General features: G+C 39.1%; 3 protein-coding genes across 5 annotated transcripts; 1 reads left to right on the forward strand and 2 right to left on the reverse strand.

The window, feature by feature from the left end:
* Window positions 1–1,294: 1,294 nt before the first annotated feature.
* mcidas (multiciliate differentiation and DNA synthesis associated cell cycle protein) lies at window positions 1,295–4,192 on the reverse strand. The gene is made up of 7 exons (XM_085474200.1): window positions 3,932–4,192; window positions 3,778–3,850; window positions 3,594–3,673; window positions 3,049–3,103; window positions 2,683–2,909; window positions 2,187–2,297; window positions 1,295–2,046 (listed from the first exon to the last, which is right to left on the reverse strand). The coding sequence occupies exons 1-7, from the start codon at window positions 4,013–4,015 to the stop codon at window positions 1,603–1,605; spliced, it is 1,074 nt and encodes a 357-aa protein (XP_085330326.1). The 5' UTR covers window positions 4,016–4,192; the 3' UTR covers window positions 1,295–1,602.
* A 1,259-nt stretch (window positions 4,193–5,451) lies between these two features.
* ccno (cyclin O) lies at window positions 5,452–8,793 on the reverse strand. 2 transcript variants are annotated; one of them, XM_085476034.1, is made up of 4 exons: window positions 8,593–8,793; window positions 7,135–7,731; window positions 6,571–6,756; window positions 5,452–6,491 (listed from the first exon to the last, which is right to left on the reverse strand). In XM_085476034.1, the coding sequence occupies exons 2-4, from the start codon at window positions 7,486–7,488 to the stop codon at window positions 5,880–5,882; spliced, it is 1,152 nt and encodes a 383-aa protein (XP_085332160.1). In that variant the 5' UTR covers window positions 7,489–7,731; window positions 8,593–8,793; the 3' UTR covers window positions 5,452–5,879. The 2 variants fall into 2 exon arrangements, with proteins under 2 accessions (XP_085332160.1, XP_085332159.1); XM_085476033.1 differs by lacking the exon at window positions 8,593–8,793 and having other exon boundaries at window positions 7,135–8,098.
* On the forward strand, window positions 8,150–19,485 carry tut7 (terminal uridylyl transferase 7). Of its 2 annotated transcripts, none has more exons than XM_085476031.1 (29): window positions 8,150–8,224; window positions 9,161–9,586; window positions 9,706–9,860; window positions 9,995–10,111; window positions 10,232–10,409; window positions 10,510–10,598; window positions 10,998–11,049; window positions 11,170–11,239; window positions 11,373–11,499; window positions 11,620–11,739; window positions 11,878–12,012; window positions 12,224–12,401; window positions 12,903–13,603; window positions 13,759–13,909; window positions 14,789–14,875; window positions 14,995–15,095; window positions 15,374–15,431; window positions 15,704–15,807; window positions 15,897–15,986; window positions 16,083–16,196; window positions 16,425–16,499; window positions 16,600–16,777; window positions 16,918–16,965; window positions 17,087–17,178; window positions 17,275–17,390; window positions 17,496–17,695; window positions 17,778–17,845; window positions 17,940–18,006; window positions 19,187–19,485. In XM_085476031.1, exons 2-29 carry the CDS (start codon window positions 9,181–9,183, stop codon window positions 19,243–19,245), a joined length of 3,936 nt encoding a protein of 1,311 aa, XP_085332157.1. In that variant the 5' UTR covers window positions 8,150–8,224; window positions 9,161–9,180; the 3' UTR covers window positions 19,246–19,485. The 2 variants fall into 2 exon arrangements, with proteins under 2 accessions (XP_085332157.1, XP_085332158.1); XM_085476032.1 differs by lacking the exon at window positions 8,150–8,224 and adding an exon at window positions 8,274–8,570.
* Window positions 19,486–21,183: the final 1,698 nt, after the last annotated feature.

Genomic DNA, 21,183 nt, shown 5'->3' on the forward strand with positions numbered 1-21,183 from the left:
TAAAAGTGGCTCAAGGCCCGGCTGGATGTCGAGCTCAGCACACGTGCAGATGTTTTCTATAATAAAGTGGCTGAAATTTGACATTAAGCATCAGATTGTGGCCAAGGTTGGCCAGAATGTAACAAGGGAAGTAGGATGGTTTAACTAGATAATTATTATTGGGCTATCTGCATCTATTTAGAAGCAGCTGGACAGGTCAGATGTAAGAATCTGCCACACCTCACTCTCCTCATCATTAAGTTTCTTCTTGAAAGTTAAACACCACATTTCTTTTGCAATGACTAAATTGATTTAAAAAGTTTCTCTGTAATGCAAAGCCAGTATAAAGCTGGATTTAAAAAAAACATCAGTCAAGTGGTCTTTAAGTATAAATTTGCTATGAGTTATTTATCGGTTAAATGCACCTCAACTTCCCTTGGTGGTGTAACTTTCCATGGTCTTTAAATAAATAGTCAGGCCTGTGTTAATCAGTTCTCCATCTCGCTATCAGGTTTTTCTTATCTGCACTCGCTGTGTTAAATGCGGTGTTCATGACAGCAGGAGTGTCAGTACTGTAAACTGTCCCCAGTCAAGGGTCTGCACTGTTGCCTTCACTGCTGTAAAACAAACAGGCCCTGGTTGTGGAAGTTTAGACAGGTGCCTGACCTGAGATTGTCCAAATGTCTTGTGTACCAGCCAGGTTCTTACAGCTAAAGATTTCAACAGTGAGGTGGAAGAAAGGTAACATCCTCTTTAGATAAGTTAATCTCTTCTTCTTGGTTTAATTTCCTTTTTGTTTTGTTTTTGCCTGGTTTATGGTGGTTTGGGTTTGTTTTTTGTGTGTTAAATCCGATTTTCTGTTTGTTTGCTTTTTTAGATAGATGACACAGCTAAAGTCTTTCCCTCAGGGTATACTGTTTATACAACTATTGTGTTAGCAGTCAGGTTCATAAGAGTGATAAGTCAGGAAATACAGCCCCCAAAAAAGAGAGAATCTGTTTACATTTCCAAAAAGGATATAAACAAGGATGTTGGCTGCACTACATCAATGCTCTGTCCACTCTTTCAGGCCACACAGTCACTCAGACAGAGACAAAGCCCCTGCTTCTTAAAGCAGGTCATAGGGTTACATTTGTTTCACTGCTCAAACAAGGAAAGTTCACAGTTTATTTCCATTTGCCTAATTATCACCTAAGCTCCCTTATCATCTTAAAAAAAAAAAAACTTGAGTCAGCTACATGAAAATGTACACATTGTTTTACAGTTTTAAAAACATTTTTATTTCCAAATATGTAAAATCACTGGCATTTTCCAGGACAACAAATATATAGCGAGATGCAAACATAAACAAATATTAAACTATGTAAACCAAAACGCAATGTAAACAACAGCTTGGGCAGTTTAATTTCCTTTGTTAAGCACCTCTTCTCTGAATGATTAGCTTTCAAGCTACCTGAGGAAGACATCACTGAATCACTTACAGATATCACTATAGATTATAAGTTAAGCATTAACAGTTGCAGCCCACACATACACTTCTGTCCACCCAACAGAATTAGGGCATCTGCATATGACTAATCAGAGCCACATAACAACTCCAGCTTTATTTGCTGATCTCTCATTTCAGCTTTGTTTGGGAACCCAGCGAAAGCGGTATCCTCCTTGCTGAGTCCTTGAGGTAAAGGCATGTCCGTGAGGAAAGACCTGAGTTCTTATAGTGCTGTGTTCTCTGACAGAGGTCCTAAAAGATGAGACACTCTCTCCAGCTTCTGCTGCATCCACAGTCATGTTGCTGTCTTTAGCTATGGATGTCTGCAGGCCTGAGAATGCACCATACATGGATATTGTCTTTGATTCCTGTTGCAGCCTTGTTTCTGTAGAGCTGCTGTGAAGTACAGCATTGCAGCGTGTGCTAATATCCCTCAACATGTCCTCCACTGAGTCAGAGGATTCAGTTTCATATCCTTCATCCAGTCGCTGGCGCTTACAAGGACTCAGTGAGGTTTTGTCACCACCATAAGGCATTACTGGTTCTTTTACATTTGAGTCTCTGACTGTCATCAATTTCTGAAAGAAAATGATCCAAATTAAAGACTAAAAAGTTTAAAGATTAAAAAGTTTGAAACACAATTTATGACAATACAACCAAGAGGTTACATCATATACATGATAAATACTGATTTGACTTCTCACAGTTCTGAACTTACTTCAAGCACAGAGGCTAGGTGCTTTGCTCGATTAGCCAGCTGCCTGAGGTGAACGTTTCTTTCTTCAAGAGAATCAATCTCATCTTGTTGACTTTGGAGGGACTCATGGAGCTGCAAGCACACAAAGCAAAATATTTTCTGTGATGTGTTCATCTTTAATAATTATTTTATTTTTTAATGTTGGCATAACTAAGTTTGTGTTTAGATGTGGACAAACAGTTATTTCAAATGCACGTGTAATTTACCTATACGTGTAGGTTTTCCACAAAATCTCCATTGTATACCTTTTAAACCAAACGGGGTTCTGATCAGGATAAGGTCTTGGATGTTATAGCAGGTAAATAGGTTTATATAACTAAATAATTAATATAATTATAATTTTTAACAATTATAATTTCACAATTTAGATCCATTATAGTCCAAATTACATCAAACTTCGTATCACCATTTACGGTACATCATTTACATTGTGCAGTAATGCTCCATAAGACCTTACCTGTTTGTTGACTGCTATGCTATGTCCCAGTGCCTTTCCATGACACTCTGCTATCCCTTTCCAGGAATCTCCATCCTGGGCAGGTGGGTTGCCTGTTTCTGCAGATGAGTTAACCAGACTGTCTTCTGGTGAGAGGTTGTGCTGAGGGGTGAGGGGAGGTATAACATATCCTTGATAAGGTACCAGCTCAGCTGAAGACAAACTGCTCTCCAGGGTTGTAGGCGAAGCTGACAGAGAAGACAAGAACCCAAGGACTTAGCCAACGTGATTTTGGAGGTGCACGATTTTAACTGTATTCATGTCAATATAAAAGTAACAATAGCGATGAGCAGCACCCCAGCGGTGTGGAAGGTTTAGTTTTCTCACCTGCCATGAAATCCAGCCCATATTCTCCAAAATCCTGGTCATTTGCATCCAATTCCTGTGTGGAAATAAAAATGACGATCAGCATTTATCAGTATTTCATATAAACAATTCGATTTAAAATAACGAAAAAGAAAAACGAAAAGGTGCATAGCAGTTTTACCTGGAAATCCCACCAGGAAAAATCAGGGCAATACGATGTTAAAGCAGAAAATGTATTAGTTGACATTTCAGTCAATATGTTTTCGTGTTGTCGCGTTATGAGCTTACGCTTGTCTGTGTCAGCTCGTGGAAAAAGACTGGACCATTTTCTAGCGTGTGTGTCATGAGTTAAGTACAATGACATTCGTGTAGGATTCCAGCACATCGTGTCAAACATTAACAGAGTGATCCAGACCTGCAGCTCTGTTCACCATCCTACATCTCCATCCGTCGGAAAGGGGTTGATTTACATGGCTACGTTTAAGATATGCCATTTACGTGGAGATGTGACAAAAACTGATGTCCATTTTTTAAAAGAACATTGGTCTTCGGTGTTTTTTTCTCACCTGACAGCCGAAGGAGTCTCTCTCCTGTCTCATAGAGGGCACACCCTCTTCCAAATCATCCCATGCAATTGTTGAGAAAGCTGCGACAGAAGAAAACAGTGGGACCCCTGAATGCATTTATGAGCTCAAAGTGACTTAAAGGCACTAATCCTGAAATTCACCCATTGTGTCAGGTTGAGCTTACCTTGTTCGATGATACATGGAAACTCAACATACACAGTGACGGGACTGCTGCTTCTTGGCACAAACACTTTATCCTGTGGGTAGAAAACACTATAAAAGTCTTTCCCACTGCACAAAGAAGCTCTGTGTTTTGTGAAAAGACAAATATTTCAAACCGTTTTGTTTGTGACAGCGTTCGTCCATTTTTGCCTCACTTGGTTGGGACAAATACCATCAAACGTTTTTCCGTCTCTTTGCATCTCGATGAGCTAAGCTCCGTCTGCAGAACTAGGAGGGCATGATTTGATTTAGAGCTGATATACTCGACGTTCTCCCGGTCTGCGTTTCTTCATGCCGCGGTTTCACACTTTCGACCCAATCAAATGCACCTATTTGGTCTCCAGGGAGTAACAGCGTCCTCGGAGATTAAACGGGTGCAGACTAACGGTTTTCTGAAGTGTAACAGTGGTGCCGCGCGTAACGGCGCCATTAGGCTACAGCAGGTGTTCCTTGCCTCAGACCTGCTTTCCTTGAGCATTCAGCTAGTCCCTGTGCCAGATGCTGGCTATGGTTTCTTTTGGACATACTGAAATGTTTAGAAAAATGCCTTAGGCTCATGTATTGTATGGCGTACATAAACAACAGATGTTGTGCAAGCTGAGCGTCACAAAATAAAGTCGCCAAAATATCTTATTTTATAATTATATATCGTAATAATTATTACATATTTTATGTATTTATTAATAAATCCTCATCAATTTATTTAATAGCATGTTTGCGACCATAACAGTCAGTGCGTAATTTCCATCTTACTGTGCGTAAAATATCTAATTAGCTTAGGTACAATCCTTCTGCTACAGTTAAAGAGCAGGGGAAAAGGAAAAGGGCAATTACAGCCGACAGCTCAGTAAACAGTCGTGACAAATGCCTCTATTAGTAAACAAACAAGAGTACCCTTAACGCTGAATACACCTGTGTGGTTGACACTGTGTCAGCAGGTCGAGCTGCCACGCGTAATGGATTATCAGATAAAGCCCCTCGATTGACCAAACTGGGATGGCACAATTTGGTTTCACATAATATAGCCAAGGGTAAACAAAAAACGAGGGTAAACGGACTTCCAGACAAACAAGCACAATAGCCCGTGTTGGAGAGCCACAAGAGTCAGTACATTGAAGAAAGTAATGTTACACACAAGGTCTTATCCTCACATTTACAGCACTTTCATGGTCGTGTGTGTTTCTGTGTGTGTGTGTGTGTGTGTGTGTGTGTGTGTGTGTGTGTGTGTAGGGTGGGGGGTATTGGATTTATACTTGTAAAAAACGTGCTTTCTGGGGTGACATTTTGTCATCAGTCATTTAATACTGCAGTGCTGTGAAAACTGAGACTCCACTTCCACGTCTATTAAAATACAAAGAATTTGCAAACAGACATTCAACTGCTTTTTCTCAGGTGTCATGATTACCTATGCATGTAATCAAGGCAGATTTTTATGTTTTTGACTCACATGTATTCTTTAAGTTGTCATTTTAATTAATTTTATTCTGTTTCATATGATAGTCAAAATTATTTTAGCTGCATTCTTTGTGGTAGCTCACACTTCGTGTGGCACATCTTGCTTATAGCTGATTTATTTCAACAGTAAACATAAGTTGCAATGAATCACAATAAGTTTAGAAACCGGGACAAATGCGTTTGAAGATGATTTTAATTAACTGTAGCAATCAATTCATTACAACACATTTTTCTTCATTAAAGATGTTCCAAAACTAACAAAACTCATAAACCCACAACAAATAAACTGGCATACAGAGGATTCTGACTTTTTGTTAAAAATAATGAAAAATAAAAATTATATTTCAATATACTTCATAATTATATAGTAAATTATCTTAAATAAATAAAAAGCAATGCTAAATCATAAGCATCCTGTAGCTGTAAACGGTTGACTGTCTATGAGGTATGTATAAGTAAAAGTAGGTCTGCATAAACACAAGAATTCTGAGCACCAAAACCCCCCAAATAGATATCTTATCCTCACTTCTTTGTTTAAGATATAACACTATAACCCACAATTAAAGGGGAATTTAAATTGCTGTTATCAAAATAGTCACACTCATGTAGTCACATAGTAGACATCACATCCAATGTCTCCAGGTTTAATGACACCAGCAGCTTCAGGTTGTCTTTGCATTCCTGCACTAGACTCTGTTTGTAGCTGTCATCTTTCACTGCTAGTGAGTCTCCCTCATAATGCTGAGAATTGCCTGTTGGCTGAAAAGAAACTGACTGTGTGCATAGTTCATCCACAAAACTGTCCCACTGAACTTCGTGTGAATGGATGGTTTCATGCTCAGGAAGACCTTGTTTACTTTTCAGTAACTCACTAGCTACTCTCAGTGCACAGCTGGCAGTCAGTGATGGAGGGTATTTGTTGAAAGCATAGTCTGCAAGAGTCAGCTCACAAACATTTTGTGCAAGGTTGCTGCACTGCCTGGGCATTTTTGGGTCAGGATTCATCCTTGAAATCCTGTCATCACCTTTGTTCCTAGTCACTAGCTGTGAAGCCTCGATGCAGTTGGTGTAATAGTCTAGAAAAAAGGCCAGGGTGGGTGCAGAGAGGCGGAAGTTAAGACGAAGCAGGATGAGACACTCCAGGTTGCAGAGCTGCTCTTTGGTGAACACATCACAGCACAATGACAAGAGATGGCTGATTCGTGGTGAGCAGACCTCCACCTGCAGAGGACAAAGAAAAGGATAGTAGAATGATATCCAAAAACACAAACCGTCTGCTCCACGAGCATACCACACAAACCTGTTTACTGGCTAGGAGAAGTGCGGTGACACCAATGAGCTGGAAGCAGTCAGCAGCAACAGGTGTGGAGGCCAGGAACCTGTCCATGATGTTCACAGCCAAGCAGCAACACTCGAAAGACAGACGGAAATGTTTGTGCACAGGGATGAGCCAGCTGACCAGTTTACAGCGGGCCTCTGCGGTCAACTGTATGTAAAACACACACTCATCAAAATAAAAACTTTTAGTGACCTTGGTTCTTAAATGTGCAAGTGCTCTTAATGTACAACAAGGTATATATTTTCTGGCATTTCACAGTACAGTACCCTACATATTATCAGTAAATGGTCCTAAAATCGTCATGTATTCTGCATCTCAGGTGTTTCTTTAGTTGAACAATAGAACTAATTAATATCTGGAAGTCACTCTCACTGGAACATTTAACTATCTGCCTTTAAACAAAAGGAGTGAATTACCAGTTCAATTTATATGACAACAAATATATTTTAATTTTTTTAAGTAGTCAAAAAAGTATAAATATACGTCTAACACGGTTCATTTAGTTACAAGCTGTAAGTGTCTTACTTGCGGTTGGCGTGCCAGGCTTTTGCAGGGATGAAACTGCGCCTCTTTCTCCCTTTGGATCATAAACCCGATGTCTCCGTACTGAAGGTACCAGCTGCAGAGTTGCCCTGCAACAGGTTTTTGTGACATGAGCAGGGAAATCTCATTCTTAGCTGGGGATGAAATCGGGGAGCATGCCAAATCTTCTTCAAAACCAGAGTCTCTTAATTTGGACACGAGTTTCTGTTTTCTATTCCGAGCAGTTTGGCGCTGTTGAGCCAGCGTGAGAGTTTCTGGAGAAGGAGAGGCGACGTTCATTCGGCTCCTTTTGAAAACACTGTCGAAACCACCTTCACAGTTCTCAAAAGACACCATCTCCAGTGTCTGACTAGAGCCGGTTTGCACACACGCTGTTAGGCCAGCGACTGCGTATTTAGGCTACTGAGAGCAGTGAGTCCACAGCAGCAGTCTCCTGGATGCTGGTTTCTGGATTTAGTGGGGAGTTCTCTCTGATGACGTCAGTTTTCGCGGGGTCTTCCCCGCTCAGGCAGCTCACGGCTCTCCTGTGACCCCGGGCAACCAAAGCTAAACAATCACTGGCACCATCTGTGTTATACTCTTAAGTCACGAGAGAGAGAGATTAAAAGACAATAGATGCCTTGCCCTTTAACTTTTTGCAGAAAAAACATCAAATTACTTGGGCTTATTATTTTATAGAAAGCCTACATATGAAATGTTCACATGTGAAATGTATATGAAATAGTTTAGATTTGATACATGTATTTTTCTTCTTCTTGTTCTTCCTATAATCATGCTAACATCAGAAAATTATTAACAACAATAACAACATTATAATTTCAAGTATACTACAAAAATGTGAGCAGTGTATAAAGTTCTTAATATTCACGATGTTTTTATAAGTATTAAAAATTTAATTTCTGTGCAATATATCAGTTTCTTTTTCTTTTTTGCGGTGGGCGGAACACGGCCGCTGACGACTAGAAAATAAACGGCTCCTATGTCACCTTTCAAACTCTAGTGCAAGACAAGAGAGCGTGCCAAGTCAGAACTGAACAAGGCTTCAACTATGTCCTCTGTGCACTAGCGGGAGGTATTTTGATTTATTTAATAATACACGTGTATAGTACAAGCTAGCGTGTAATTAATGGCTGCCTTTATCTCAGCTGTAGGCTGGGCAGCTCGACAAAAAATTGCAAGAAACAGGGACGAAAGCCGCTGCTAGCTGTTACCCTTAAGTGCCTGTGCTAGCAAGCTAAGTATGTGTAGCTAGCGTTAGCATTGCTGTAACTGTGTTGCAGCAGGAGCTAACAAGTGCGGTTACTAGCACTTATTTGTTGACGAGTTGTAAGGCACTGAGGTGGCAAAGTTATAAACCACCAGCTCGAGGAAGTAGAAGAAGTAACAGTAGAGTCAAATAATAACGCTGCTGAAGCTAGGTAAGCTAGCTAACGTCTTCACCATGTCATAATCTCACAATCCTGTAGTTTGGGTTAGGCTTTACGTGTGTGCGCAAACTATTTCAGCTAACTAAGCGGCTGTGTTATACTAAAAATAGTGACGTAAAAATGTTGACATTTAAAACAAGCTTTTGTTTTTTAATTTTTATTTTAGGAATGTCAGCGTTCATGTCCATTGAAAAAGGGTTAACTGTTAACCCGAGTTTGCAGAAGTCAGCCAGTGTTTTAGAGAGGTTAATATTACCGTTTTTATCACCCGCTACCTATTGGCTCAGCATTTTCGAGTAGGTGCTGAGCTGAAAAATAAAAATGCGGCATCGCCTATATAAATTGTGCAACAGTCTGGTATGGATTACATGGCAAGTTGTGAAAATTGTGAGCAGTTACAACCAATATACGTTTTTCTACATGCCAAAATAAAATGAACTGAAATGGGACACTGCTTCTTCAAACAAGGGACTTCTGCCAAACGCAGACGTTTGGCAGGTCTCTTGTAACACAGTTTGTGTTAGTGCTGTTTTGATTACATAAGGACTATTACCACATTAACTGGACATTTTATCTTGCAGTTTTATCACAGCAGTGTATCATGGAAAACTCTGGCAGGCCTTACCGGGCTAAGCAAGGCGGCAGGGAGAGGGGGGCGGCAGCAGCAGCGGCAGAGAAGGGAGAAAGCTGGTGGATGCAGGACCAGGTGCGAGGACAGAACTTCAGATCAGATGGAGGCCAGCAGGCCAAGAAAAATCAAGGTGGGCCTTACAGGGCCAGCCCTAAGAAGGGAGGACTGGGGCCCCTAAGCCACTCTCCTGGTGGATTAAGAGGAGGCCACAGCCCCTCACAGAGAGATGATGTCCGGTGGTTCTCAGGTCCTCAGGAAGATAACTGGAGAGAGCGCCCACAGCAGAGCTGGAGGAGGGGTATGCAAGGAGAAAGTCCAAAGGAGGACAGGGAACAGGGAAGGAGAGAAGCCACGGATGATGGTTTTCAAAAATCAGGTAAATGTCTGGAAGTCAGTCTCTGCAGAAGGAATGAAACACTTTCAGCTTTATCACAAAGTCTATGTTGAAAACAAACTAGAAATTCATACTTCCCCCTGCATTTCTCATTTTCAAAGGTAAAAGACGGCGTAACAGAAACAAGAAGAAAGCTTTTGCTGAAGAGAACAGGGGCTTTGTGATTGAAGAGTCCACACTCTCAAACAAAGAGCTGCGCAACCTACGGCAAGCAGAGAGGCGGCTTAACAGGGACGAGATCTACAGCCTAAAGAAGGTACAGACCCTAAAAGCCGTAAGAGGTGATGTAATGTTTGAGTTGGTTGGTGTAGGTGATTTACAGATATTTCTAACGGTGTAATTTTTTTTTTTTTTTTTTTTTTTTTTGTGTGTGTTGTACAATTGTTTTAGAGGTCCCACAGCAACCCTGCTGCTCTTTACAACTGTGCCCTGTGTGATGTTCTCCTAGAGTCTGTGTCTGAAGCTTACAAGCATATTCGGGACAAACGGCACAAGAGAAGGGCCAAGGTTATTTTACATTTACCGTATATAGATTGTATTACTGTGTTGCTATTGTGGAGTAGTAGTTTTTATGTATTAAAGGCTGTGATCAAGACCCCTTTCCTGTATTTGCATGTTGACTTATAGGAGCGACAAGAGCAGCTGATGCTGACTGAGATCCTGCCTCCTAGTCCAGAGCAGATCAGTGCTATAAGTGCAGTACTAGATGCTGTTGTCCAGGAACATGGTCTGAACGACCTGGACGTTGAGAAGAGACGGTGTGTTGTCTCCACCATGCAAGATCTCCTCCTGTCTGTTCTGCCTGGTAAGACACATAAAGAGGAAAGTTCACAATATACAACAACTGTGCTCTTTCAGTGTTATTAAAATCGTAGCAATATTTACCTGCTTTCTCTCATCTATAGAGGTCCGACTCAGGCTTTATGGATCATCTTGCACTAAATTTGGATTCAAGGATTCTGATGTCAACATTGACATTCAGTATCCAACTCACGTGAGTAACACAGTGTGAGTTCATGATGTGTGATACAATTTTATTGTATTTTATGTTAATTTTATAATGATATTAATGTTAAAAATTAAAACTGGAGGCCTGTCAGGAGAATAATAGCTAGGGGAAGAAGTCTTTCATCTGCATGTATATGTTACAAGTTACGTGGGTTTAGGGTGACATTATTTAAGGGAACAAATACAAGAGATGACAGCAAAAATATTAGTATATGGCAAAGGTAAGATGTGGTGGTGTGGGTGGCGGGAAAAATATAATTTCACTTGATTTTAGATTTCACAAGTTGTGTTGCGTATGCTGTGCTTGTAGCATGCACCATAATTATGTTCTTTTTAATATTATATTTATGCTGTATAAAGGCTTTGAAATGGAATGTATTCACAGATGCATCAGCCAGATGTCTTGATGTTGGTTAAGGAGTGCCTCTCTGTGAGCTGTGAGTTTTGTTTTCATTTTAGACTCAAGAGTCTTGAAGAAATCTTTCAGACATGGTAAACTCAGTCATGTGCTTGAGTGTCATGGAAAGTTTAAATTGTTTGTGTTGTGCTATTCTCAGCTCTGTTTGTTGAGATGGAGGCGGACTTTCATGCCAGGGTGCCTGTGGTCATCTGTAAAGAGAGAAGTAGGTCTGTATCATTTGCAGTTACATGGGTTTTTCTTGCATGTGACAAGAGAATATTAACAGTGCTCATACCACAAGAGCATAAAACTCCAAATTAAAATTAACTTATTTTTTTGTTCCCCCTTCCTCCTCAACAGTGGTCTAATCTGCAAAGTTAGTGCAGGGAATGAAAACGTGTTCCAAACCACCACATATCTTTCTGCCCTGGCGACTCAGGAGCCTCTCCTCATGCCACTGGTTTTGGGCTTCAGACGCTGGGCCCGGGTATGTTTCTAGTAGACAAAGACTTGTTCCTCACATTAGCAAAGGCATCAAAACTATTCACTCATTTCTTTTTTTCAAAGTTGCATTTGTTCTTAACATCATTTTTGGCTTTCTGTTAAGATCTGTGAAATTGATCGCGCAGAAGAGGGGAGTCTACCACCATATGTCTTTGCCCTTTTGGTTATCTTCTACTTACAGAAGCGCAAAGAACCTCTCTTGCCTACCTATTTCAACCAAGATGTAAGTCTTTATTTTCATTTCCATCCTTAAAAAAAACAAAAAAAAACCATATTAGTTTTGCTTTTCATTATTGACTCTTTTTAGGATTATTTTGGAATAAACTGATGCAAACTGATGCAAACATCTGCCCATCTTTAGATCAAAGTGTTTTCTCTCAGCCGGCTGTCAGACTTCAACCTTACTCATACAGAGGATGGGTATTTACACTGGGCCTACACCCCTTCCTCCAAGGAGTCATCTCAACCAGCAGAAGGCAACTCCATAAAGGGGAAGGTAATCATGAAGATGGACACACATAAATAAACTGAAAGACTTCCAAAGAACAGAAAATATAATTTTGACTTGTATTTGGAGACAGGTTTTGTTTTGTTTTGTGTTTTGTGTTTTTTTTTTCTTTTTCTTTTTTTTTTAAAAGGCTGTTAAATAAATTGAAAACTTGAGTGATAATTTTTCAGACTCTTAGTAATATCAGGCTGTCTTGCAGGTTCCGCTGGTGTTTCAAAGTCCTCATCCACCAGTGGAAGTTGGACTTCTCTGGGTCGAAATGCTTCGCTTCTATTCCCTGGAGTTCATCATGGCTGACAATATAATCAGTGTGCGGACTGGTGCTGTCCTCTCCAGAGAGATGAAAGACTGGCCTAAAAAGCGGATCGCTGTAGAGGGTCAGAAGCTTTGTTATGTTTGAATCATTTTCATGTCTTGATACTTCTGTAAGGAGAAGTGGTCACACAGAATCTGTTTTAATGTTGCTTATTTCTCTGTTGATTCTGTCCAAACCTAGATTTTTATTTCTGTTTGATTCATGGATTAAAGCAGTGGTTCTCATACTTTTTCTTGCATACCCCGTTTCAGACGTTGGAAAAGTTAACAACCCACAGTTTTGTTTTTTTTATCAGTCATTAACTATTAATTGTAGTTTTACTTGTAATACTTTATTTTAAAGTGTAATTTTGCTTAAAGCTCAGTGCAAAATAATCAACAAACTATTGTATACCCCTTATCCCACCCTTTTCGAAGTTATTAATTCAATTTAACCCCCCACCTCCCCCTCCCCAAACCTGGTTGTTTGTGTCCAGTTGCAGTGGCTAAGGTGCGTTTATAAACCACTGTGATGAAGAGACTTCTTTTATGTGTTCTAATGTTTACAAATGGTTCTGTTTCAGACCCGTTTGCCGTGAAGAGAAATGTGGCCCGCACAGTGAACAGCCAGCAAATGTACGAGTACATCCTCCACTGCCTCAAAACCACATACAAGTACTTTGCACAGTCACTCAATACACCAGCTGCTAATCACAAAAGAGGACTGAAGGGAGGATATGTTCAAGGGGCCAATGCTAAGGCTTTGAATGACGAGAGTGTGTGCTTGTCAGATTTCAGTAATCTCAGCATTCATTCAAAATATACGAGCCAATCTAAATCTGTAGAAAATGGCCCTGAGGACTCTGATTGCATTATTGAGGAAGAGGAGGAAATTGAAGAATTCAGTGACTCAGATGAAGAGCGGGAAAAAGAAAAATTGGACTTGGGCAAAAGCAGCCTTTCGGAGGATGAGGATGATGAAGACGAGCAGGATGATGACATAAATATTGATGTCGACATGCATAACAGAGACCACCTGGACAGCTTCACCATAGAGGATGAAGAGATTTTCCTAGTGGACGAGATCTCAGGGGAGGAGCTTTTGTCCGATGAGGAGGGTCCAGATTTGGACACACCTGGTTCAATGGATGAGGAAGAGGAGGAGGAAGTGGATTTGGCACCTGTCAGTGTTTCTCAAATTAAAGATGAAACACCAGAAAATAAAAATGAAAAACAAAGCAGACCATCTTATGAGTTCACCAAGCAAGCTTTCACCAGAGGAAAGGTAAGTTTGCCTTCACTTGTCATCAGTTACTGGCAGCATTTGCAATTGTGTAATTTGATTAAACAAAGAACACATAAAATTTTAAAGTTGTATGGTAAAGATTTAGGTTGTAAGTGAGGAAAACTATATGTGTAACTCCTTTCAATATCACATAGTCCCACATGGTCGTGTGCAGCTTGTGCAAACGTGATGGACATTTGAAGAAAGATTGTCCAGAAGATTTCAAGAAAGTGCAGCTTGACCCCTTGCCCCCAGTAACACCAGAGTTTCTCAGTGTCCTCAACAAAGTCTGTGAGCAGTGTTACAGTGAGTATTATGGGACATGTAACCCTTACCTGCATTGTGATGTCATATTTCTACTCTTGCAAATTTTAGTAATACATACAATGACAAAAATATACAAATGTATTTCAAATGGTTGAGAAATAAATTGTTTTTGTCGATGGTATGAACAAGTTTTAAAAATGAGGCTCATGCAAACATTTTCATACTGTTGGACTCAACAAACTCTTAATTATTGCAAGTTCCTCATTTCAACTTAATGAAGTCCACCTGTTCATGTTTTTTTGAGTTCTAATCATTAGCACTTAAGCAAAATTTTATGTAAGATTTAAAAAGTGCTTTGGAAGAAAACACAGCTGTATCCGTGGTTTTAGGCTTATCTGGTAAAATTTGTGTGAGTTTATGGTTTAACATGTGGGATGAGAATATGTTAAACTTTAAAGTGTTAAAATGTACACAACTCTAAAAAGAGCTTAATGCAGGTGCATGAAAAGTGTAGTATACCATCCACTGGACCTCAGCTTATGTGACTGTTTCACAAAATTTTGTATAAATAAATAATTTTATTTATATAGCACCTTTCTAGACAGTCAAAGTGCTGCACATAAGATAACAAATGATAAAAAGGTAAAACGGACAATATAAAACAGGCAAAAATGAGCCAAAAACAGTTTTGAGTTTGTTTGTTTTTTTTAAAGTTGTTTCAAGTTGTTGTTTTGATATTAATCAACAACTTGATTGTTAATTGTAGTTAGTTATCATAATATGTCTAATTGGCATGTTCATATAACGTTATTTCCTGAGTCCTGTTGTAAAGCCAGTTATTTAAGACCACTTTTGGTGGAATAGTGCTTGTGTCCAGTAAATTACTTGGTCACTAAATATCATTCATTCATTTTTAAGGTGATTTCGCCCCAGATGAACTGGAAGTGGGTGTAAGAGAGCACATCCTTCAAGACCTTGAGATTTTTGTGAGAAGACAGTTTCCTGGTGAAGTTGATCTTTTAACTTTTTTTTTTTTTTTTTTTTTTTAAATTGAATTGGCGTGATGATGCATCTGAATGATTTGGTTAACAAATCATGTGTTGATTATTTATTTTAAATCACAGGTGCTCAGTTACAACTGTTTGGCTCATCCAAAAATGGCTTTGGATTTAGACAGAGTGACCTGGACATCTGCATGGTGTTGGAAGGACAAGAAACCATAGATGTGAGTTATCAATAATTCTTTACCATGTAGTTTTGGTTCTGTTCATCAGGGAACCAGCTGCAGTTGATCTTTAACTTACACCAACTTGATTTATCAAGCTTCTAATGACGACTTGAAGTTGATGCGTATTTGATCTGCCAATATGCTTGAAGAATACATTGGTAATATTATTTTACTTGGAGGCAAGTTGCCCTTGTTCCTTTTCATTGTTATGGTTGAATTACTTATTATCTAGCAGGAGCTTATATTAAATCATTTTTGCCTTCATTCCATCATAGGATATTAACTGCATCAACATCATTGAAAGCTTGGCAAGATCGCTAAAGAAACACCCAGGTAAGACATAGTAGCTGTGGTACGAAACTGACATTCATGCACTTTATTTTGTCTGCAACCAGCAACTGTCAGTTTTGATCAAATGACAAACTGTTCTGGTTTTAAGAGATTCTAAAGTTCTAATATAATCTTTAAAATAATTCACCTTAAACAAAATGTTACCTACCCATTTACATTAATGAGAAATGCATTAAGCTGAAATAAATTATGATTGAATAAAGTTCTTAATCTTCCCCATAAGTGCCTGTAATGTCATTATGTATCCACATCAGGTCTGAGGAACATCCTTCCCATCACTACAGCAAAAGTACCCATTGTGAAGTTCTACCATGTTCGCACTGGCTTGGAGGGAGATATAAGCCTCTACAACACACTGGTGGGGCTCTTTTTGTCTTTGTATGTATTTGAAAATAAGAAAATGTGCACCTTTTGAAATTTGCAGTTTCTGTTTGTTTTTTTTCTCAGGCCTTGCACAACACTCACCTACTAGCTACGTATGCTGCAATTGACAGAAGAGTGAAGATCCTCTGTTACGTCATGAAGGTTTTTGCCAAGGTGAACATGCTTTACAGACTTGTGACTAAGACATCTTTAAGTGTTCTTGCTATTGTATTGTTCAATGTTAAAATGTTGTTTCCACTTCCATTACAGATGTGTGACATTGGAGATGCTTCACGTGGTAGCCTCTCGTCATATGCCTACACCCTCATGGTGCTGTTCTTCCTTCAGCAGAGAGACCCACCAGTTATCCCTGTGCTGCAAGAGGTACAGATGTCTGTTTGAAAGAAGAGCCAATTGTATTCTCTTTACAAGTTGCACATAGATGTGTTGATTTGTCTATGTGAGTGTTGTCTCAAATACATTTATCCCCTTAAATTAAACAACAAACTTATACCTCCATTTGGATGAATTTGTCAACAAGTCTCTTTGTAGTAGTTATTTAAAGTATTTCACAATATCGTGTGTCAAGCTTGACTGCTTGGTTTCTTGCAGATCCATGATGGGAAGAAGCCTGAAGTACTAGTAGATGGTTGGAATGTGTACTTCTTTGATGATTTTAAAGCACTAGTAAGTGTTTTGTATTTGATTTGTGCCTAAACAATATGGTTAATATAAATGTAAGACTGTGTCTTAGTAGCTCATCAATATCGTCTTTTTCCACCTTCAGCCCAGTCACTGGCCACACTATGGGAAGAACACCGAGACTGTGGGGGAGCTGTGGCTCGGCCTACTCCGCTTTTACACTGAGGACTTTGACTTCAGAGAGCATGTTGTCTGTATCCGACAGCATGCCCGCCTCACCACCTTCAACAAGCAGTGGACATCCAAATACATAGTCATTGAAGGTAGCCTTGTGTGAGACTATTGCTGCAGTGTATTGTAACTAATTTATCCACAATCAAATGTGTAATTTTTATTTGCTGAATCAAAGTAATTGTATATGTCTGCTTTTGAAGATTTTTCAAGTTCATTTTCTTTGTCACAGATCCATTTGATCTCAATCATAATTTGGGTGCTGGTCTCTCGAGGAAAAGTAAGATGGATATAGATTTTTATTTTTATTTTTTTTTTCCCCATTTCTAACATCTCAATGATTTTTCTTGCACTTTTCACTACTTAAAATGTGCATGTTTTTATTTTGGTCATCAAAACAGTGACAAATTTCATCATGAAGGCTTTTATCAATGGCAGAAGAGTGTTTGGCACACCCATCAGATACTTTCCTCCTGTGTATCCCAGTCAGATGGTCTGTATTTGTTGTCTGAACATTACTTTTTTTTTTTTATTGTGGTGATATTATCCAATCAGCACTAAAACTGTGTTTTACCTGCATCTTTCCCAGGAGTATTTCTTTGATCCTGAAGTACTTACTGAAGGAGAAGTGGCTCCCAATGATCGCTGCTGTCGCATCTGTGGAAAGATTGGCCACTTCATGAAAGACTGCCCCCTGCGTAAGAAGTGGGTGCAATCTCAAGTATTTTGTCATAATATTTACTTAAGTCTGTTAGCACCTTGTGTGCCTGCCTTAATGTTGATGTTACATCGTCAATGATTTTGGACCAGGTCTAAACATAGAAGGGACTCTGAGAGAAGGCCAGAGTACCCACAAGACAAAATGGATACAGCAGAGGAATCGAAGGATCAGGTCAGACACAAAAGTGAACACTGGCGGAAAAGGGATGGAGTGGATATTCGTTGCTGCTACCTATGTGGATCAACTGCCCACATCAAGAAGGACTGCCAGCTGTACAGAAGCCCTGCTGGTAAGTACCTGCAAGGTCACTTTACATTCTTTGAAGTATGAAAAAAGTCACTTACTTTCAATATTCACTTGTCATTTGGCAGGTAATGTGAAAATGGAGAATTATTCTTCTTCACCCCACTTTAGGAATTTGCGAGAAACAGAGAAACAGGTATGTTGTATGTTTTCAGTCAACCTAAATTATAATTAATTCTGCTTTGTACAGTTGTAGAAGTGTACATCTTTTGAGCTGTCTTTTATTTTAGGGCATACCTATACAAGAAGATAAGAAGAAGAGAAAGCAGCAAAATGTGATATTAAGTCCACAAGCAGGTAATTTAATTTCCCATACTTTTTATGCATGGAATCAGATGTCTCAAACCTATACTATTAGCACTATGTAGCTAATTTTAACATGTATTTGATTTATTTTGTTTGTAAATTGAAAGTAATTTAAACTATTTGGGCCCAACTAGTCCAAAATAATCATAGCAACTACAGATAAGCATACGGCTATTTATTATGTTACGTCTTCATTAAGTTTAGTTACACTGCATTTGTACTTAATTGTGGATTGTTAGCCAGCATAGTCATGTATAGTAACACTATAGTGAGCCTTTGATTAGATGTACAATTAGCACCCAATTTAAAAGTGATGCTTTCCCAACATGTGGGATGGCTGTAGCTCAGGTGGCAGAGCAGGTCAGCCACTAATCAGAAGGTCGGTGGTTCGATCCCAGGCTGCCTCCTGGCTGCATGCCAAATATCCTTGGGCAAGATACTAACCCCGTGTTTGCCTACTGGTGGTGGTCAGAGGGCCCGGTGGCGCCAGTGTCCGGCAGCCTCGCCTCTGTCAGTGCGCCCCAGGGCAGCTGTGGCTACAATGTAGCTTGCTATCGCCAGTGTGTGAATGGGTGAATGACTGAATGTAGTGTAAAGCACTTTGGGGTCCTATGGACTAGAAAAGCGCTATACAAATGCAGGCCATTTACCATGTATTTCCATCCCTAAAGCACACATTTTGCCAACTTTATTTTTTTTTTTTTATTTAAACGAGAATTATCTGTAATTTATGGAGACAAAGTGCAATTTCAATTTTCAGAGAAATTAGACTTGGTTGACAGTGTATTTTTGCATTGGGTCAATTGTCTAGGGCTCATAAAGAGAGACGACATGATTTCTATGCAGCAGGCTCAGATTCATCCATCTTTTTCTGGACTCTGGCGCAAACACTTTCTGATCTTTTTCCTCAAATGTAGCATTCTGGTCCTTATTTTATCTGTTGTTTTCCATGTGGTCTTAGAACACATTCTCTGAGTTATTGTACCTGGTATTGTTGCCTGAATGCGTTTTTGTTTTTTTTTGGTCAATAAAGCAATGTTCAGTTTGTGTGGATCAAGCAGTCTGCTTAGTTTTGTCACCTTCTTAATATTGGGGGGGTGTTAATGCTGCTGTTGAGTTAGAAAATTGTGTTTGTAATAAATGTTGATGACTGCTTTCTGGTTTGTTTCAGGTAGTTTAACCTGCCGAAATTCGGGTCGCTCTGGTCAGAGGAAGAGCCCAGTGGAATGAGAAGTGAATAAAAAGAAAAAAAAAGAAAAAAAAAACTACCAGATTCTACTTTTGTCCAGGCAGACAGCAACCCAAAGTCCAGAAACCCTTAAATCTGAATGGTACTGTTGGGCCAATAGTAGCCCGTTCAAAGCCAAAGCCAGGACATCTTGACTTGAAGCCAAATAGGGCCTTTTTATTGTTGTGGGTTTTGTTTTTGGGTTGTTTTTTTTTTTTCTCCCCCCAAAACGCTCCTCCTGAGAGGGGTGTTTTTTTTTTTTTTTTAAAGCTTTCATTTAAAGAAAATAAGCAAGTAAGCATGCATGTGATGTCTTAAAATACTTTGCCAGTCAAGAGGTTTTCCCTTGTTTTGTTTTTTTTGTTTGGTTTTTTGTATATATAAAATTTTTACATTTAAAGCAATATTACTGCAAATTTGGTGTAAAATCTCTTAAAATTGGAATGTAAATAACTGTCTCCTAGACGACTAATAGCTTAGATCCCAGTAGGGTATCTTTTGACATCATACTGTATCTTTAATGCTAAATTTTATTTTTAATTGTTTTGGTGGACACTTGAAGGTTCAACCGTCCTTTAATTTGGTAGACCAGCGTTTATAAACACTGTTACCGCTGTGAGTCAGATTGAAATGATAAACTGATTATGATATTAGTCTGCTACTCAACATCAAAACGTCAAGGCTATTTCACATTAAACCAAAAAGGTTTCAATTCATATGCGTTCTTTTTTTTTTTTTCTTTCTTTTTTTTTTTCCCTTAAGTGTTGTTTTAGAGATTTGGGGAAAAGATGTTTCTTAATGGCAGTATACCTTTTTAATGGCCTGGATCTGTATTTTTTATTTTATTTTTAATTATAAAATCATGTGTTTGTCCTCTGCACTGATGACCATCTGTCCATGTCTCTGGTGTTCTTGAAGACAGAACTACCTGCAAGGTGTCTCCATGTTTGTGTGCCTTTTTGTTAGAGAAACCACCATGTAGATATGTTTCTCAGGATCACAGTTTTATTCCTAGACTGCTGGTCCACTCAAGCTTCATGGATACATACTGCTCTAAAACTGCCTGCAGATGTTAGTAGAGGGAAGGTAAAAGCTCATTACCTCTCAATTTTCTATATGTCTTCACACTGCTAGGATGTGTTGTAACGATGGTAGAGGATCACATGCTTGAGGGAAGTTGGGTAAAAAAAAACTTCCTGTGCAGACTCTTAAAATTGATATTTTAAAAAGGAAGAAGGGGAAAAAAATGAAAAGCTGTTCTGGCTGGCTGCACACACTGCGCTCCAACTAGAGGTAATCTCAGTTAGTTCATTGGAGAGCGAAATGTATTTATTTGCCACAAAGGCTTCATTTCATTGTAATGTTGCCACAGATTGGTAGCTGCACTGTGGGGTGGGTGGGTGTCCAGCCCCTTGGATTATGTTGCTGCTAATGTCTCAAAGGCCTGCTTATAATTCAACTTATGTAGGGTGTCTGGCTTTATTATATCTTACTCTTACTGATTTTTATAATAAAAATAAATGTTGGTATTGTAATCATATTTCTTATTTTAAAGGATGTGTGCTTTAATTGCTTTAATACCAGCTGTATTTTTATTTTTACTAGGATTAAATGGAGGATTTAATTTGGTGTCAGGGACCCCTGATTGTGTTAGGAAAGGTTTGCTCATTGTCCAGTTTGTCTCAAAGAATTAAACTGAAGTCAAATTCCAGTGTGCTTTTTTTAAAATGTTTTTTTTTTTTTATTTATCCCCCCCTCCCCTTTCCTCCTCAAAATATTTAAAGTATATGAAGCAGTAATGCCAGGAGTCTTCAAAATGTGTTAGATCATATACTGCAAATCCTGCAGGTGTCACCAAAGCTGAAATAGTTTAAAACGATGAAAGAATTTCCCTTTTTTCCCTTTTTGTGTAGTACCACCCCCCCCACAACTTAAGTTCT

The sequence above is a fragment of the Copadichromis virginalis genome, linkage group LG12 (genome assembly GCF_057382275.1).
Source record: "Copadichromis virginalis isolate Kocher_CV1m ecotype Utaka linkage group LG12, C_Virginalis_male_GT1.1, whole genome shotgun sequence".
NCBI classification, from domain to species: Eukaryota; Metazoa; Chordata; class Actinopteri; order Cichliformes; family Cichlidae; genus Copadichromis; species Copadichromis virginalis.

Bases quoted from the DNA above. Each gene is read 5' to 3' on its own strand.
- mcidas (XM_085474200.1), bottom strand. From the start codon at position 4,015: ATGCAAAGAGACGGAAAAACGTTTGATGGTATTTGTCCCAACCAAGTG. The intron at 3,674-3,777 runs GTAAGCTCAACC...CTTCTGTCGCAG, and splicing joins TCCATGTATCATCGAACAAG to CTTTCTCAACAATTGCATGG. The intron at 2,910-3,048 runs GTGAGAAAACTA...CTTCTCTGTCAG, and splicing joins TGGGCTGGATTTCATGGCAG to CTTCGCCTACAACCCTGGAG.
- ccno (XM_085476034.1), bottom strand. From the start codon at position 7,488: ATGGTGTCTTTTGAGAACTGTGAAGGTGGTTTCGACAGTGTTTTCAAA. The intron at 6,757-7,134 runs GTAAGACACTTA...TTTTACATACAG, and splicing joins GCCTGGCACGCCAACCGCAA to TTGACCGCAGAGGCCCGCTG. The intron at 6,492-6,570 runs GTTTGTGTGGTA...TGTCCTCTGCAG, and splicing joins TTCTCCTAGCCAGTAAACAG to GTGGAGGTCTGCTCACCACG.
- tut7 (XM_085476031.1), top strand. From the start codon at position 9,181: ATGGAAAACTCTGGCAGGCCTTACCGGGCTAAGCAAGGCGGCAGGGAG. The intron at 9,587-9,705 runs GTAAATGTCTGG...TCATTTTCAAAG, and splicing joins TGATGGTTTTCAAAAATCAG to GTAAAAGACGGCGTAACAGA. The intron at 10,599-10,997 runs GTGAGTAACACA...ATGTATTCACAG, and splicing joins ACATTCAGTATCCAACTCAC to ATGCATCAGCCAGATGTCTT.